Source organism: Cupressus sempervirens, chromosome 3 (assembly GCF_028749045.1).
Source record: "Cupressus sempervirens isolate cs-2001-9-10 chromosome 3, ASM2874904v1, whole genome shotgun sequence".
Taxonomy (NCBI): Eukaryota; Viridiplantae; Streptophyta; class Pinopsida; order Cupressales; family Cupressaceae; genus Cupressus; species Cupressus sempervirens.
The window spans coordinates 451608666-451626294 of NC_143120.1; the positions used below are offsets into that span (position 1 = coordinate 451608666).

General features: G+C 35.2%; 2 protein-coding genes across 7 annotated transcripts in view; both read right to left on the reverse strand.

Moving 5' to 3' along the window:
• The window catches only part of LOC149567022 (guanosine deaminase-like), a 103966-nt gene that overhangs the window by 9699 nt on the left and 76638 nt on the right, over positions 1–17629 (reverse strand). For 4 of the 6 annotated variants that reach the window (XM_089820235.1, XM_089820233.1, XM_089820234.1 and 1 more), the window contains 2 exons: positions 12456–12515; positions 12152–12339 (listed from right to left, as the gene is read on the reverse strand). In XM_089820235.1, the coding sequence (XP_089676361.1) occupies positions 12152–12339; positions 12456–12486 (219 nt within the window). In that variant the 5' untranslated portion in view covers positions 12487–12515. Of the gene's footprint in view, positions 1–12151; positions 12340–12455; positions 12516–15288; positions 15473–17629 lie in introns of all 6 variants that reach the window. The other 2 variants (XM_089820231.1, XM_089820236.1) reach the window with 2 other exon arrangements.
• On the reverse strand, positions 1248–5298 carry LOC149567023 (uncharacterized). The gene is made up of 6 exons (XM_089820230.1): positions 3593–5298; positions 2727–3374; positions 2373–2605; positions 2112–2264; positions 1631–2026; positions 1248–1526 (listed from the first exon to the last, which is right to left on the reverse strand). The coding sequence occupies exons 2-5, from the start codon at positions 3341–3343 to the stop codon at positions 1884–1886; spliced, it is 1146 nt and encodes a 381-aa protein (XP_089676356.1). The 5' UTR covers positions 3344–3374; positions 3593–5298; the 3' UTR covers positions 1248–1526; positions 1631–1883.

The window sequence follows — 17629 nt, forward strand, 5'->3', positions numbered from 1 at the left end:
AAATTTGAAAAAACCCTTTAAATGTAAAGATTTTAACAATTTAAGACTTATTTCATGCACCTTTTATTGAATATAACTTAAAAACACTATAACATCATCAAATAGAATCTAACATACATAAACATGAAACATAAAATCCATCACATACGTAACTATGTTATCATTATGTACTAAAATGTAAATTGTATGCTAGCTGAAGTAAATAAAAATCAAATGATCATAATGATTCAAATCATAGAATCAGTAAGATGAAATCATGAAGATCTATAAGACATCAAATCATAAATGTATTTATAAATCTAAGATGAAGATCCATGAAAGTTTGAAACATGTCTATCAGTGATTCAGTATCACTATCAATATCTATACAGTGTAAACAAAATATAAAAACAAGGCTCCAGCTCAAGCCTCATCATCCTCATCATCATCCTCTAGCTCTGCTACAGCCTCAACCTCAGTCTCTCAGTATCCAGTTTGCCTATGAGAAAGGCGTGTAAGGTAGGTCCTAGAGGACCGCTAAGCCATGTCCCCTGCATGGGCAATGGGCTCATGAATAACGTCGCTAGGGCCTGCGTCTGTGTGTGCGCGTGTGCGTCTACCAATGCCTGAACGTGCTCTAGCTGCCTCCTCTGCCCTGGCCACAGCCTCAGCCTCTACATCCACCTGGTCAACCCACGCGCGGTCTTCCTCAGTGAAGACTAGGTCCACGGTCTCTGTGATCCACTCTGATTCTGGATCAATCTCCTCTAGAATGATCGGAGAGGAGTCAGCGCCCAAAATCTGTCTGATCCTAAGACGAAGGTTGTAATGAACAAAGACAAGATCATTCAACCTTTGCATTGTCAACCTATTTCTCCTCTTCGAGTGGATGTGCTCGAACATGGACCAACTGCGCTCACATCCAGAAGCGCTGCTCGACTGACTCAGAATGCGAATGGCAATTTTTTGAAGGTTTGGGGTTGTGGCCCCAAACATTTGCCACCATCTATCTGAAATAAGGAAAAAACAAAAACAATTAGTCTCATTTACAGATTACAACTCTAAAATTAATGCATTATATAATCAACTTTAAGTTTAGAATCTAGATTCATGAACATTGAATATATTATTTAATTTTTACCTGGTTGTAGTGTTGTCTGAGCATTTATGGCCATCCTGCTAGAGAAAAGTGGCCCCTCCTTATTGTTGAACTGGTCTAGCTCAACAATCGCAGCAGCGCTATTTTCATTGCTACTCAATCTCTGAATCATTGTGTATTAGCCAGTGAGAACTTCCGCATCCGCCTTGAACTCAGGACGGAAACGAAATGCCGGATTCAAATAGTAAGTTGCTGCGTGGATGGGTTGATGGAGCTGATTCTGCCATCTCCTATTGATGATGTCCCAAATAGGGCCATACCTCTCCTGCACTCCTGCATATTGGGCTCTGATGGCCTCCTTGGCCCTATCCATGCCCTCATAAATGTAGCCCATAGAGGGCTTCTCCCCATCAGCAGTTCGTAGCAAAGCTACAAGGGGCTCAGTGACCTACATATAAAGTAAAACAAAAAATTTGAGTCAAAACTTAAATATAAAATAATATAACTTAAAGTAAAAGCAAAATACTAAATGTTGAATTGCAATAAATTTACCTTAAGGATTTCTCTAGCGGGTTTCCAAAAACCATCCTCATCAAATATGCAATCCGCCACATCTAACCCTACAGTGGTCGTAGCATAGGAAGAGCAAATCCACTCCTGCCCAACAAACATGCTCCTCAATCCATCCTTTGATGTCAACAAGGACTGCAAGGTGATGAAATTCGAGGCAAACCTCGTGATACCTAGGCGAGCTAACTCCTTGCCTTTTGTGTACTTCCTCGTTGTGCTAAGGACAAATGCATGATTATAAATGAATTTGCATATGTTTTTTGCCCTTTCCACACATGACAAACTCAAGTTTGCCAATTTCCTCCAACATGAGGTCAATGCAGTGTGCCGCACAAGGGGACCAAAATATGGTGGGGTGCCTCTCCATCAAAAGTTTACCTACAACAATTTTAAGTCAATTAGAAACTCAAATTTCAAAATTCAAATAAATTTATTTTCAAAACTTGCAAAGTTAAAAGTTTACCTACTGCAACATAATTTGCTGCATTATCCATCACCACCTGAATCACATTTTGTTCTCCCACCTCTGCTATAACTTTCTCAATAGCCTCACATAAATATGTGGCATTTTTCACGTGTGCGGAAGCATCAATGGATTTTATGAACATGGTATATCCTACAAGTAACAAAACAACGAATTATAATATTAAATGGATCATTAACGAATTAGCATTCAACAAATCAAAATTTACAATGTATATAGGAAAGTAGAATGATCAATCACCTCCACAGGATACAAGAAAATTGAGGAGTGTTCTATTCCTCCTATCGGTCCAACCATCAATCATGATGGTGCAACCCTTTGCAATCCATTCCTTTCGATTCTCCTCGAGGTCAACCCTCATGTCCTCTACCATCTCATCCAAGAGGTATCCGCTCAACTTAGCCTCAGTTGGGGCTTTAAACCCCGGACCACAAATAGCAACCGCATCTATCATATTCTGCCAATAAGGAGCCCTGTCACAAATAAAAGTTTAGATGTCAAAGACTCAAATTATAAACAAGTGGATATAATTAAAGTTTTACTTTTACTTTTAATTTTAGCTTTAAAGAAAATAGAGAAAAAAGAATCAATTACCTGGCTGCAATAAATGTAATGTTGCAAAAGTACCAAAATTTGCATATCTCCTTTCTGGCAGCATCGTGAATTTTCTTGTTCAAACCCATGCCCTCAAGCATGGGTTGGGAACCAGGAGTAGTGCGGGGCACAAAGTAACTATCCATTCTGTTTTTTCGCACTCTAGGCTGCAATAGGTTGTTGTGGGACTCTGTCTCAGTATGTGACCGACCAGCACTAGCACTAGCACAAGCAGAAGAACTAGGATAAAAAGGAGGCCTAGAAGAGCCCTCTCCAACACAACCTACGGATGTGGAAGCTGATGCAGATGCAGATGTGGATGCGGCTGCAAATGCGGGAACATGGGAGCCAATACCCCTTAACCCTTCAACTTGCATTTTCCTATTTGCTTTGTCTTTTTCAATTTTTTCTAATGCCATTAAGCAAGTGTGTTTTGCCTTAGGAGTTTGGTGAGTGAAAACTGTAACATCATGTCCAGGTATAGCAGCAATGTGGAATTTCAATCTATAAATACCCCCGGAAGTTATTTTTTCTTTACAAAACATGCATTTTGTTTGATATTTGGTTCTTCCAGGAAACTCTTCATTATATTTCCAACATTCATCTTTTTTACCCATTGGAATTTGCGAAAAATGAGAGCAAAGGCTGCTGCAATAAAAAATTTTATGTAAAATATCAAAGTTTGAAGCTAATAAAAATTAGAAAACAACAAACCCTAACTTGCAACTTAGTAAAAATAAAGAACATTCAAGATTTACACTAAAATTCTTGAAAACTATAGAAATTTAACAAAAAACGCATAATACACTAAAAATTTAACAAAAAATGCATAATACACTAACATGCAAGAAAAAATAAGCACTTACCTCTTGCAAATGAGTTGAGGAGTGTTGATATTGGCTCCTTAATGCTCCCAAAGCAATTGATGGGCTCCCCAAATGGCCTGCTGATCTCTTTGGTGCTCCTCCTTGCCGGTTGGAAACCTATGGCTTTTCTTTTCTTTTCTTCTCTCTCACTTTTCCTCTCTTCTACTCATGCTTCACAAATAGAAGGCCCTTTAGGGTTATAACAAAGAGAATAGGTCAAAAACAAAGTGAAAAAAACAAGTGATTTTTTTTAAAATTTCAACTTCCCTTTTTACATGCCGCAGGCGATTCATAGCCAATTTTTTAAGGCGATTTTGACAATTTTTACATGAATCGGCGATTCAGGCAATTCATGGCCCAAAAATCGGCAATACCGATTCACGATTCAAAAAAAATCGCGTCGCGGAATCGTCGACTCAAGCGATTTTTGGGCGATTCTCATTACTATGATTCTTATAAGTAGAGATTTAGTGTAGAAAATATTATGCCATGTTCTTCATCAAAAAATTAAAAAATTGTTCACCTCAACTCAATAATGTAAACAAGTTCATTTTATCTTAGACAAGTACGTAAACTTAGTAAACTAATGTTCTTAACTTTTAGTATGTTATACTGGGATCCACACTGCTTCCGCTGATCAAAAGCAATGTGAGCCTTGCATTCTTGGATCACATGACCAATTTTGTGGCAGTAGTTGCACCAGATTTGCTTCTTCTTGGACCTATTCTGAGATTAAGCACAAAACTGAGATGGCCTTTATCCTTATGAAAGGATTGGGCTGAAAATGTTTGTTTAGAGGAGGACAAAGGAGCACTACTACTAAACTGTTGTTTCCAATGATTCTACAACAGAAGTTTGGTACACAGATCTGAGAACTTCTAGTCAACATTAGTTGCAGTAATGTTGAGCATCTCAATAAAGTGCTCAGAGGACGATGGTAGGCTTTTCAAAGTAATGACCACCATGTCCTGTTCCTCTGTTTTACGGCCAATGGCCTCAAGCTGATCCTTGATGTCCTTAATCTTCAGAGTATGGTCTTATAAGGACATGTTCATTCATAATCATGGAGAATAGTTGATTCTTTAGAAAGAAGGCTCTACTTTTATTTGATGTCTCATGGAGATATTTCAGCATTTTCCATATCTTTGCAATTGTCTTGCCAGACGTCACTTGAGGAAGCTGATTATCAATAACCAAAAGCTTAATAATCATAATCGCTTCACAATTATGCTCATCAAACTTCTCTTGAGTAGCATCGACTGTGGTAGGATGAGTCTTGGTACCCAAAACAAGCACCTCCGGTACTCGAAGATCATCATCATTCTCTGCTTCCCGATGTTGTTGTTCTTTCTATTGAAACATTGACTACCTTCCAACATAAGACTAGTGAGAGATGCCATTGCATGTTTTTCAATGAAACACATGATCTGAGATAGCACAAACTTTGAGGTAGATTGACGGAAGTCCCAAAAAATTTGAAGACACCTGAATAAGAGCTCAAATGACCCAAATAGAATCTTCTGACAAATTTTGATTATGTTGGCTCAAAAATTGTGGACAAAAAACAATGCACCCAAAATAAAGCAAGACTAACTCAATTGAGATCTACAAAAACCCATCAAGAATTTACAAAAAAAATTGTTGATCCAACACGAGAATCGAGGATTTTCAAAAACAAACCTTAGTTGGACTAAAAATTTGCAAAGCTCTTGAACAAAGGGCGGATTTGAAAAAAAGGATTTTGCACAGAGAAAATTGCAAAAAAGAATTGGAAGCCAAATCCCTAGCCAAGTTTGGAGGAAAAAAAGGATGCAAATTTTGAACACATTAGGGCAGATATTTCGAAAATCTTGAACTAATAATTTCAAAAACGAAATTAATTTTTTTGGAAGAGGGCAAGAATTTTCTTTGATACTATAAATAGAAACTATTTAATATCGTAATGCAAATGACTCTTAAACCACAACTTATGTCTCCCAGCTAGGCATTCCCTTTTAGAGACATACTATATGAAATATGTTAGATATTAAAACGTCATTTTTTAAAGACTCAAGTGAAATTTTTAAAATAATTTATATCACCTCAAGTAAACTTGCCAAGGCACCAAAAACAAAGAAATGAACATTTTCTAAACCAACTGAAAATGAAAGATGATATACAATGTTGACACAAGCACATACTATAAATGGTAGTGTTCGATGAAAACCAAAGAGAATGAATGCATGCAAACACTTAATACAAATAGTAGTGTTCTTTAAGGACCAAAGAGAACAAACCTAGAAAGTTGAAAGGCATGCAAACACTTACTATAAATAGAAGTGTTCTCTCGACCAAAGAGAGAAAACACAAGAAGATCAATGCCATACAACCACTTCCTATAAATAGCAGTGTCCTCTATAGGCTAAAGACCAAAACCTAGAAAACCCAAAAAATTGGTGTCATGCAAACACTTACTATAAATAAAAATGTTCTCCATAGACTAAATAAAATAAGCCTAGAAAAGCACACAATGATCTGTGCCATGCTAGCACTTACCAAAAAATATTACATACCAGCTACTGTCAAAACCCACTAAAACTAAGAATTGAGCTCACCAAGAACATTGGAACACTCTTGGCATACCTAGAACCCTACAGAAAAACTTGAAAATTGGCTAATGGGCATAAAAAATGATGGCATAAAAATGGGGAGATTGCATAATTAACCCTAATTGTATTTTACTAAAACCATATATGTGAAGAAAGGGAAGCGTGCCAAATTAACAAAGGACTACACTTGACCCACCACTTCAAGATAATCTCCAAGAGAGAGAAGACTAACCCTAAGCTAGTGAATTGATATAAGAAAATTATTTGATGTAAGTCTAGATAGTTTGCTTGTTTAGTCCCCATATTCTTCAGGAATTGCTTAGGCTTTCTCTTAGCATTTTAGGATTCACTTTAATACCCTAACCTCTAGAAGATCTCTAACCTATCCTCTAACTACTCACTACCTAGTTACACCAACGATTTTTGCTTCTTCATTCCTCTACAAACTAATTGGCCAACTTCAATTCTAGGTCCATCTTTTTCATTTCCACAAGTACATGGAGTGAGGGGATCATACATGAGGTGTTAGTCCTCACCTAGGCTTTTGGACCCAAATCGCACAAGTTTTTCTCAAGTTCTTTGCATCTACACCAAAATTGTCAAAAACAGGCCTAATTGAATTAGTCCTCCGACTTGGGTTTTTGGACCATAACTCTAAATTTTTCTCAACAAGGTGACAAACAAATTATGGATTCGAGTACCCTCTTGGAAAACTAAAGGATTTTGTGGGTCTCAAGTCTCCAAGCCATTCGTACACCTGAAAGCAATTTTTATGCTTATAATCAAGAGTTTCACCTTGAGAATGACAGTGCTGACTAGGGTCTAATAATACCCTTAACAAAATTTGTTTTGAAACTTTCTCCTCTTGCATATAGTATCACCACTCGCCCCTCTCCATTCTGCAACTCATTGTTTGAAGTATCTATCACATTCAAACCTCTAAAAGTTTCTTGCCAACATTGTGATTGCATAACCAAGTGTCTATGACTTGCCTAGGGCATCAAATTAAAATTGATTAACCAACACTCCAGGGCCCCAAAAGCTATATACATAATGTACACGAGGTCCACTTCCAATCCCCTTAAGGTCGTGATGAGTCCACAATAGGAACTCATGGGGGAGCCATTTTTGCAAAAATTGCCAAAGCTAGAACAACACACAGTCTATTTGCAAAAGATTTTCAAAAGCTAATCAAATGAACTTCTACAATCTAGTAATCTGAAACAAAAAGGAACTGTACAAGCATGAACTTCAATAATCCAATGCAAAAACTCAAACTTCAATCCATTATTGTAATCATGCAATTTTAAACACGTAAAACTATCAAAACTGGGGCAAAATTCGTGGATTTCAATATCAAAACTTCTTTTTTACAACCTCCAACCTCTACAATGAGTGTATTTCGCGGTTTTATATGTTTAGCAAGAGGTTGCAGACAGTTATATTAACTATCAAGCTCAGATCCATGACATGTTCATTTCTTGCTCAAATGTTGTCAAGCAACTTTTCAAAGTTGTTGACAACTTTTGCATTTTTGCACTTTTTAAACATCTATCAGTTGGAATCTTCCAAGTAGGTCTAAATGGTCCACTTATGATGTCTAGGCATGCTTTAGCCTTTAGAGCATCAATCCGCATGTTTTTTACCACTTTGCCCTAGATGACAACTTTGTCAAGATTTGACCTCTTTTTGACAACTTCCTTTTCTTTTGCTCCAAATGGTATGTAACAACTCCAATCCATGCAAGGGGATGTAAAAACATCATGGAGTACAAGATAGCTTAAAAAGCATACCTACCATAGGCTTTCATGGTCTAAGACCCATAACCCCTAACATAACCAATATTAAGCAAGCAAACCAAAACCTCCTAGAATGGATGGAATCTAGTCAACTCAACCTAGGAATAAACTCACCCAAGACCTTGAAAGGTCCAAACTCAAACTCCCAACTTGGCTAGAGTCAATAAATGCCAAAATCAAAACTAGCAATCAAAACAAGGAGCTTTGACAAGGTACTCTTGCACCAATATCTCAAGCATGTTGTTTATTGTTGGATAAATGGTTTGATTTACCATTTTTTAAACAATAGCAAAATGATTTCAACCTTATGAAAAATTAAAGCATCACCCATCTTCTCTACAAGAGGCATCAACCAAACATCACAAGAGGAAAATCGAAATAAAAAGAAAGGTGATTGAGGAACACTTCTTTCAAAGGTGCAAAAGAAATACTAAGGGGAAAAACTGGCGGTGTATGCTTGACAAAGTCTGATCTGCTGGTCCCCCTAGCTTATTGCAAATTACAAGCAAGGGCCATGGATATACAGTTAGCATACACTGCATTATGCAGCTTTGTCAATCTAACAGATTAAAGTTTCAAACTCATCCTGCAAAACTACTCAGATTACTCCAGCTATTACCAAATCTGTCAAAGTGATTCTCAGTAAACACAAATTGACATTCATTGATATCCTGATAGCAATTCAGGTTACAAGTTTACAGCTCCAAGTCAAACATTTCCATTCTATTTAAACCACATCATGGAGAGACATTTCCCAAGTTCTTCACAGTTAGTCTCCTGCAATTTCAAATATACAATGGATATTAGTCCTAAGGATAATTCTTATAACAACTCCATGCTGTTAAAGGTCAGCCATGGTTATCAAAACCTCTAGGGTCCTACTATATCCTCCGAAAGCTTGAACTGACCCTTACTCTCCCATTAAATAAAGGCTTTACTAGGAAAGGTTTATGCACCCTCTATAGCAATTTAATAGAAGCCCTAACTATGCATTAGTTTAAATTTTCATTTGCTAAATCAGATTTCTTGTTGATATGGATTTAGTAGAGAAACAAGCTAAAATAAAACAAGAAACGCCATACAATCACACAAAACAATTTCAACAGAATAAAGTTACTTTTAAATAAAGATAAAACATTAGGTGAAAACATACAAGTAAAAATTGGCACTAAACTAGCTGAAAACTTGCTTATATTGTGCATTTTAAGGGATGGATGTGATATTGACCATAATGCCACCACATCTTGGTATATTTATACATATATTATCTTTTATTTCTACTTAGTTGGCTAGCAAAGGCTCATCTCAATCCATAAATGGCATATACAATTTTACATGTAAACTGGCTTTGACCCTTTCACTTTACATTGTATCCTGTAATATTTAATTGATCTTCTTTATGAGCAGCTTCACATCCACATCTTGGTATATTTATACATATATTATCTTTTATTTCTACTTAGTTGGCTAGCAAAGGCTCATCTCAATCCATAAATGGCATATACAATTTTACATGTAAACTGGCTTTGACCCTTTCACTTTACATTGTATCCTGTAATATTTAATTGATCTTCTTTATGAGCAGCTTCACATCCCAGGGGCTAGTCTTATACTCACAGTATTTGTGCTTTTAGATCTACTTATTAAGGTGGCTTCTATGTCAATTAGTATGACAAATTTTCTAGTAATTTATTTTGAGGCCTTGATCACTTCAACCCACTCATCAAGCTTACGAGAGTCTTCGTAATTTTAAATTTTTTCTCTTGTTTAACTTCATATGTTTTCTTGTATTGAATTATGACTTTTCATCCACAACAATGAAGCTACAATTGATTACTTAGAGCAATATTGAGTCTATTTTGTCCATAACAATAAATGAAAACTTTGAGACCTCTTATCTTAAATATATCTTTCCTCCAAAAGGTCAGAAGCCCTCTCGATGGATTATTCATTATGTCCTTGATTAATCCATTATTTAATGACGGTCTTATCTTACAATGAGACTAAACTCTGGTATCTATTATAGAAGATATTTCTCTTTCATCATGAGAATAGAGTTGCAAGCAAAGTGATTTTGACAATGGAGAAAACTTTGTAGTTAACTGTGCTTGAGCTAGCATAGTACTGGAATGGGCAACCTCCTGAGAAGTCCCAATGCTTCACCTCTATGAGCATCACCTAGATGCAACAAGTGATAAGTTTTCCAATCATTCTCATGAGAGATGGGTTCGTGTGAACCATAACTCATGAAACATGGGTCAATGTGTTTGACTCAAAAAACAACAAAGTTGAATCCTGGTAGCAATATCAAAATTTGACTTGCTATGGAAAATATCTCCTACTCGTCAATTGATGATCTTAAGGGACTTTCTCATGAATGCTTCAAAAGGCACAACACTTGTTGAAGGTTTTGCAAATGGGGTTGTACACAGAGTGAGTTTAACCATCGGGGAAATTCCAAAGCTTGAGCTGAAGCAGTACTAGGATGGGTGACTTCTCAAGAACTCCCAACCCTACACCTTTGTGAGTAGTGCCTAGATGCAATGAGTGCTTAAGTGTTCCATTCATTCTCATGAGAGATGAGTTCGTGTGAACCACTACTCATGAAACAGGGGTCAATGAATTTGACTTTAATAAATATATAATTGAATCTTGATAGCAATATCACAATTTGACTTTTGGAAAATATATCCTACTTATCAATGGATGAGCTTAGGGGTCTTTCTAATAAATGGTTCATAAGGCACAACACTTGTTGAATGTTTTGCAAATGGGGTTGCAAGTAGAGTGGGTTTAACCATGGAGGAAACTCCATAGTTAAGCACATTCGAGATGGAGTACTATCAGGATGGGTGACCTCCCAAGAACTCTCAATGCTTCACCTCTATGAGCATCCCAAGATGCAACGAGGGCTAAGTGAGAGATGGTTCCCCGTGAACCACTACTCATGAAACATGGGTCAATGAGTTTGACTCAAAAAACTACACAGTTGAATCCTGATAGCAATATCAAACTCTTAGATATATCTAGACCAAAGACGGTTTAACCCAAAATCATAATTAGCCAATTATCTTAGGGGCCATGTCAAAACACGAGACAAAATGATATAGCCTTTCTGCAGGCATTAGTATGCCTATAATCCACATACCGCCATCCTTTTTTAAACCAAATTTGCTCTTATGGTTGTGTTTCTTAAAGAAGAACTTTAAGGTACAAGTATGCACCATGATTGTATACAATCTCAAGAAAACATCACACACTTGCCAAGTAAAACACAAAATAAATTTTTCCATGCTTACACCAGAAAGCTGTCAAGTTTTAAGCAAGTACTCACTGATTTTTTTACAAGTACTCACCCAAAACTCAATGAATTTGACAAAAAAAACTTGGAAAGATGCTAGACACGTCAACATGTGAAACATAAATATAATGTAATTAGTTTTTGGAAAGAGCAATCAAAAGAGTCACAATTTTTCCCTAAAAATACATGAATGCCTCTCACACTTCTTCGCGTAACACATGGAGAGAATATTCCCACAAAAATGTCCCAAGTACCTAATTTTCCTTGAAGCGATAGAATTGTGAAACGGTGAGCAGTAAGAAGTTTTGTGTGATTTCAGAGGCCTTAATGTGGACTTAATGGCAAAGGCATTGTTCCCTGACCTTGCCTTATATCACAACAGGGAATGCACTAGGGGTATTACCCTCGACCTAGACTTGTATCACAACAAGGAATGTATTAAAGGTGCCTCCCCCCGACCCCATAAGGGGCATTGTCCCTCAACTCCATTAGGGTGTTCCCACCAACCCCCCAAAATTAGTGTGTTTTTTAAGAAACTTCAGCATTTTTTTATGTTGCCATGTCAAGTTTTTTGATTGTGGCAAAATTTTGCCGAGTTGGAGTTTTCCACCTAAAACCTCGAGGTTGCAATGTTTTAATAAAAAGAAAACAGGACTTCACTGTTGTCTTTCAAAGTGAGACAACACATATTCCCCAAATGATAATATTATTAGAATAACAAGAAATTGGTCAAATAACAGTTTGATCTAATTGTAAAAATAAAATTCAATTAAGTTTGGCAAGGAATGATCGAGAAAAAAGAAAATCAAATAAGAAAACTCATACCCAAAATATAGAAATGGCATAGTTCCCCAATATTATTCCTACTAACCTCTCTTATAGCCACAACCTCTGCATGTGCAGTTGGATCTGTTTGCTTCAGACTCATGTTATGACAACTCACAACAACTTCCTCTCCAGAGACGACAACAGCACCAAAAGGCTCACCATCTTCAGATTCTACAGCATTGTATGCTTCTTTTATTGCCTTGGATAAGAACTGAAAGTCCCTGTCCTCAACTGCGGACAAAAACATAAGATATGCTTAGCTGTTAACTTTCACAACCAGGCAAACTACATATTGGACTATTGCAAAACGAGATATCATTATCCAGAGAGATGATATAAATACAAACCTTTCTCATTACAGGAAATCATGGATGCCATAGAGACAATCTTGTCCTTGGACTCTGTATCTATGTGAACAAAAACCAGTACACTCTTAAGTTAGTCCATAAGAAATGGAAAAAGATAACAAGGTTTGGTAAATTCGAGTTCCCCGGGATAACAAATACTAAGAATTTGAATTTTAACAATAATGATATTTTACCCCTAGAGAAAATAAGCCAGCCCAATTGTTCATTACTTCCCAGAGAAACAACCTCAAAACAACTCAGAGAACAAAATCAGCTAATCTTTGCAGCAACTGTAACCCTGTTTCCTAAAACCTAAATAATGTGCACACACCCACTGCTTCAAGAACACGCTGTTATATAAGCTCTCGTCTTGTGATTTGTAGATTATTACCATGAGACTTAGAAGGTCACATGTTGCTCCACCCTATTAGATAATATCATAATATACATTTAGAAATGTTAGGTAACCTTGCTGGTTGAATTTCCTCAAACAATAGGCAAATTCCTATGCCTAAATCAGAATCTTGTTAATATTTTGTTGCAAGGATTTGCATTTGTTTTTGGTTTCATGTCGACATTAGGTTGCATGATGTAAAGTGAGCAATGCCTTGTGCTCCTGTTCCACTATGGTATTAGAGCTATCAGACTAGCAAGGTAGCGTGATTTTGGAGGTGAATTACACTTCCAGATTGTGAATAATAACCACACGCTTATGGGTAAGAAATTTCTTCCTTGAGATGTAATCCTAATGCAAACTTTGTTGTTTTTGGAGGGATTTGTGGTTTCTTAATGGCATCGTCAACATGTTTAAAGAGTAGAGAGGCATGATGCAAGGGGTGAAAGTTTATGATATTAATAGATAAGAAAACTTTGACTACAAGAACCAAAAGTGCAGGTCAATATGCTCCATGCACTCTCTGTCTGAGATGCACACACAGGTTGAGGATGACGACACAGCGCACAAACATTATTTATTTGGTGTTGGTTATAGTCTAAAGGAATCAATTTCTGGATTGAATGTATAACTGTATATTATTGGAATGAAAAACATGCTCTATCTATATAAAGCATGCATTTGTGTTTGATTTTATATTTCTGTGTTTGGTATTATATGGTCTATATGTTATATTCTCATTTACCTTATGTATTAAATAACATAGCCTTATTGCAGTAAACATTTGGCACCAATCAACTAGACCATCAATAGCATTTCAAAAGATCGGATAAAAAAAATTAGCGTGGATAGTTAAACGAGATTTCTAGAAACCAGTAGAGAAGATAGAGGTGATTCTGAGAGAAAACAAATCAAAACTTGCAAATCAAGAATTGAATATTCCAGGAGAATAGATCAAATCCACCTATAAAAATTTGATTACTTATACTAAAAATATTTTAAACAAAAATAAAAAATGAGTCATAATGGTTTCAAAATCCAAGGAATTGAAGTCAGTTGTGATAAAAAAGGACACTCCTTTGCTTATTCAAATAAGTGCACCTCGAGATTCCTATATAGAAGCTTTTGTACCACCTGCAAGCTTAATTCAATCAGAAGTTGTTCCACGTAGAGATCTTGGAAGGATGAATTTGGCCTAAGAACTCATGAAGGAGATATCAATATGTTGAACATTGTCAGATATAATATCAAAGAAACAGTGACAAAAATGGTTAATAACAAACAGTTTTGAAGACAGAAGTCCAAGTTCAAGAATACAAAACTCATCTGTTACAATCTTCTCCATAAACAACCTTGTTTGCACCAGAAAGTTTAGAATCCACCAAAGATAATAAACAACTAAATAGGTTGACTGTAAAAAGAGCTGTGTAAAATCTTTGGAAGGTATTTGTTAGCGAGGTTCAGAGCACTAAAGAATTCATATAAATGAAGGTAAAAGTAAAGAAAGTTCTTAAAGGAATTGATGAAATAGAAAAATACAGGATAGATATCCTGCTTTTTATTAGAATATTGTTGGAAAATTAAAGCGAATAGGAGTTCAAAACATGAGAAAATAATAGTTAGCAAACATTCTTTTTATAGAAAGGATAGAATTATTTTCTTATGAGAACTCTAGATGAAGCTTTATCCAATTTTTCACTAAACAAATGAATAAATTGTTTTCAACAGAGAATTTTATCCTTAGGTTCATTTCTCTTATTTCATGCAAATATAATGATGAAGAGGGAATTGGTTTGGATGACTATGAGATACAAGGACAATTTTACCCCTATGTTCATTTCTCTTATTTCATGCAAATATAATGATGAAGAGGGAATTGGTTTGGATGACTATGAGATACAAGGACAATTTCAGGCTTTTTCAGCAATCAATTTAGGAGAAATTTGAAAAAAATCAACGCATAGATGAAATGGTAAGTTGCCAAATCTAATACAAGTTTGGGTTTTGGATATCTGTAGAAAAACAATTAAGTTTGAGGGAACAAATTTGAGGTTTGCATATGTCTGTACAACAAAAATTCTTGTGTACAAGTTAATATATATAAATATATAATTCTAAAATATAATATATTTATTGTATTATAATAAATAAATGTATTATATAATATATTATGATATAAATATGTATAGAATAATAATATCCATATATTATATATGAGTACAATATATTTATAATTTTATATTCTAGTTTCATACACAATCCTTTGCATTTAATTTGTAGTTTGTGTTCATGTTCAATAAATTGAACCTTGCTCTGTTTATGATTCTCAGTATTTACATTTAATTGAAAACTATAAGCATCGATTATTTCTGTTAGATTCTGCAGATTATCGCTTCTACACGTAAAGATTCCTCATTTAGTTGAGATGTGCTAAATCACCTTTTGTTCCAGATTTAGAAAACAAACTGAAATGTCTTAGTTTTGCTTTGTTGTACATGACCTTCTCCAAAATCCTTGGATTCTATGTCAAAAGAAGCTTCGCCTTATAATATTTGGTGTCACGTCCCCGCCTTATAATATTTTGTGTCACACCAAAGATGTGAATTGAAATGCTTATGCTAATCTGCAATTATTGGGAAGCACTTGTTAGAAGCTTCGCTGCAGAGAAATCTTGCAACAAAAGATACATATTAGTCATTGGACGGATGGCATAACATCAAAGTTTAATTCCTACACTAAAAGTATTAAATAGTCAAAGTTGACTTACTTTTTGCGAACTTAATTTTTTCCATAATATGTGATATTCAAGAATGGCTGTTGTTAGAGACCAGATAAACCTTAGAGACCTTACTACAAACAAAATCATCTTTGACCTCCAAATTGTAAAAGCTGGCTAATCTCGTCTCTGCATACAAAGTTTGTCATATGTAATTTTGTGACCGTATCCAAAGGTCAATTAGAAGACAAATACCATACAATTGTTGTGATTTCTGAAGATTAAAATGGGGATTGGTACCAAGGTTTAGTGAACCTGAATACCTAGAGATCAAAAAATAATAAGTATTTCATTTTTTTAGATTGAATTTTACACCATCACAAATACAAAACCACGCAATTTCTCCCCTAAGAAAACAAACTCAAAAGTCAGAACAATTCAGAGAAGGAAAGCAGCTACTATTTGAAGTAAGCAAAACCTAAACCCTGCAAACGCATCCATAGCAAAAAGGATGGTACATAAATTCACATTTTACCCGTTAATCACTATAAACTTGGAGCTCGCATTTTCCTTCATCCATACTAATTTTTAGAAAGTTGATGAAAGCCTGAAACAGCCTTTCTGATTTTAATCTAGAAACACTCTGGATTGAAATTTTTAAACCAAACTCATCAGGATGTATATGTTCAAAGCTTGACTGCGGAGAGAACATGCTATAGAGGTTGCAATCTAGTCATTTGCCAACTGAACAAAGTAACACTGATTACATCTTATGGCAGGTGAAATAATCATTGCCCTGAAAATGGTTTTTAAATGTAATAATTTCACCTCTCTGTACGTATGTCATTCCTAGTCGAACTAAGCATTTCAGAAGTGCAATTGGAACATACAAAAGGAATCATTAAATATGTTATATGTTAAATTAAAATGATAAAACATAAAATAGTTAAAAAGTGATCATTGTGAAGTGTCAACTCTGATATCTACTAAAAGATGTTGATGAATGGCACACGTGAAATTGTAAGAATCTAAGAACAAATGTGTCAGTAGCATAAAGGAATATCTGAATAGTGGTATACAAATAAACTAATTATGAACCAAAGTAGCTAGAAAAAATAATGGATAAAGTACGTGATACTTGTTATTATTCTTAATAGATTTTTAGTTTTCATTCATTTAACTCCTTAAAATTAAGATTTGAAAGATTCAATGCTTGCAAATTTATATTTTAAAGATTAGATGCTCAAAAAATATACCTAATTAGTGCTTTTTCCTTAGAAGACAAAAAAAAAAAGTTTTGACCTGAAAGAGGTAAAATAAGGAAATGGTAACAAAGTCGGGTACTGCCTTGCCATAAGAAATAGTAAGAATTTCAGTTAAAAATAATGACATTTTACTCTTTTAGAACAAGTCTATATATATAATCATTATTTTTTCCTTTAGAGAAACAATTTGAAATCAAATCAGAATGCTAATAATCAATCTTTTTGTGTAGTAAATGAAGGCAATGTCTAAACAGCAAACTAAAACCTAAATCTTATCAAAGGGGGACACTTAATTTTTTACCCTAAATGAAGCCTTGTATCTCTGAACTCTCGAGCATTTATACCCTTAAACTAATTTTTCTCATAGACATCATTAAAACAGTTCAATTTACAGTATTCTGTGGTCCCTTAAACTGTTTTTTCTCATAGACACCATTAAAACAGTTCATACAGTCATTGTTAGATGAGATCATGTGTTGTGCCTTATTCACAAGGTATTTAGAAGTTCATGCATTCCTTCATCCATCTGAGGTTCGGGGATCAAATGATGACCGTAATTTTTAGGAATCTGGGCACGTGTTTATAGCTTTTAGTTGGAAAGAAATCCAGAGTAACGGAAATTGAAAGATGGTAGTGATTTAATAAAGAAAGCGCATTTTAAAAGTCCAATAAAGTTACACTAAAATGACAGAATTGCCAAAGCCCTAGTTAAGATAAGATGCAATTCATCGAAGCATGCAATGCCGTGCCCGTAATTTGCTGCTCTACAACTAGACTTCAAAGCTGAAACAAACTATTC

What these genes read in the sequence shown, in the direction of transcription:
- LOC149567023 (XM_089820230.1), bottom strand. Translation starts at nt 3,343, where the DNA reads ATGGGTAAAAAAGATGAATGTTGGAAATATAATGAAGAGTTTCCTGGA. An exon ending in ATTACATTTATTGCAGCCAG is followed by an intron (nt 2,606 to 2,726) that starts GTAATTGATTCT and finishes TATTTGTGACAG; the next exon opens with GGCTCCTTATTGGCAGAATA. An exon ending in AGCAAATTATGTTGCAGTAG is followed by an intron (nt 2,027 to 2,111) that starts GTAAACTTTTAA and finishes AAATTGTTGTAG; the next exon opens with GTAAACTTTTGATGGAGAGG.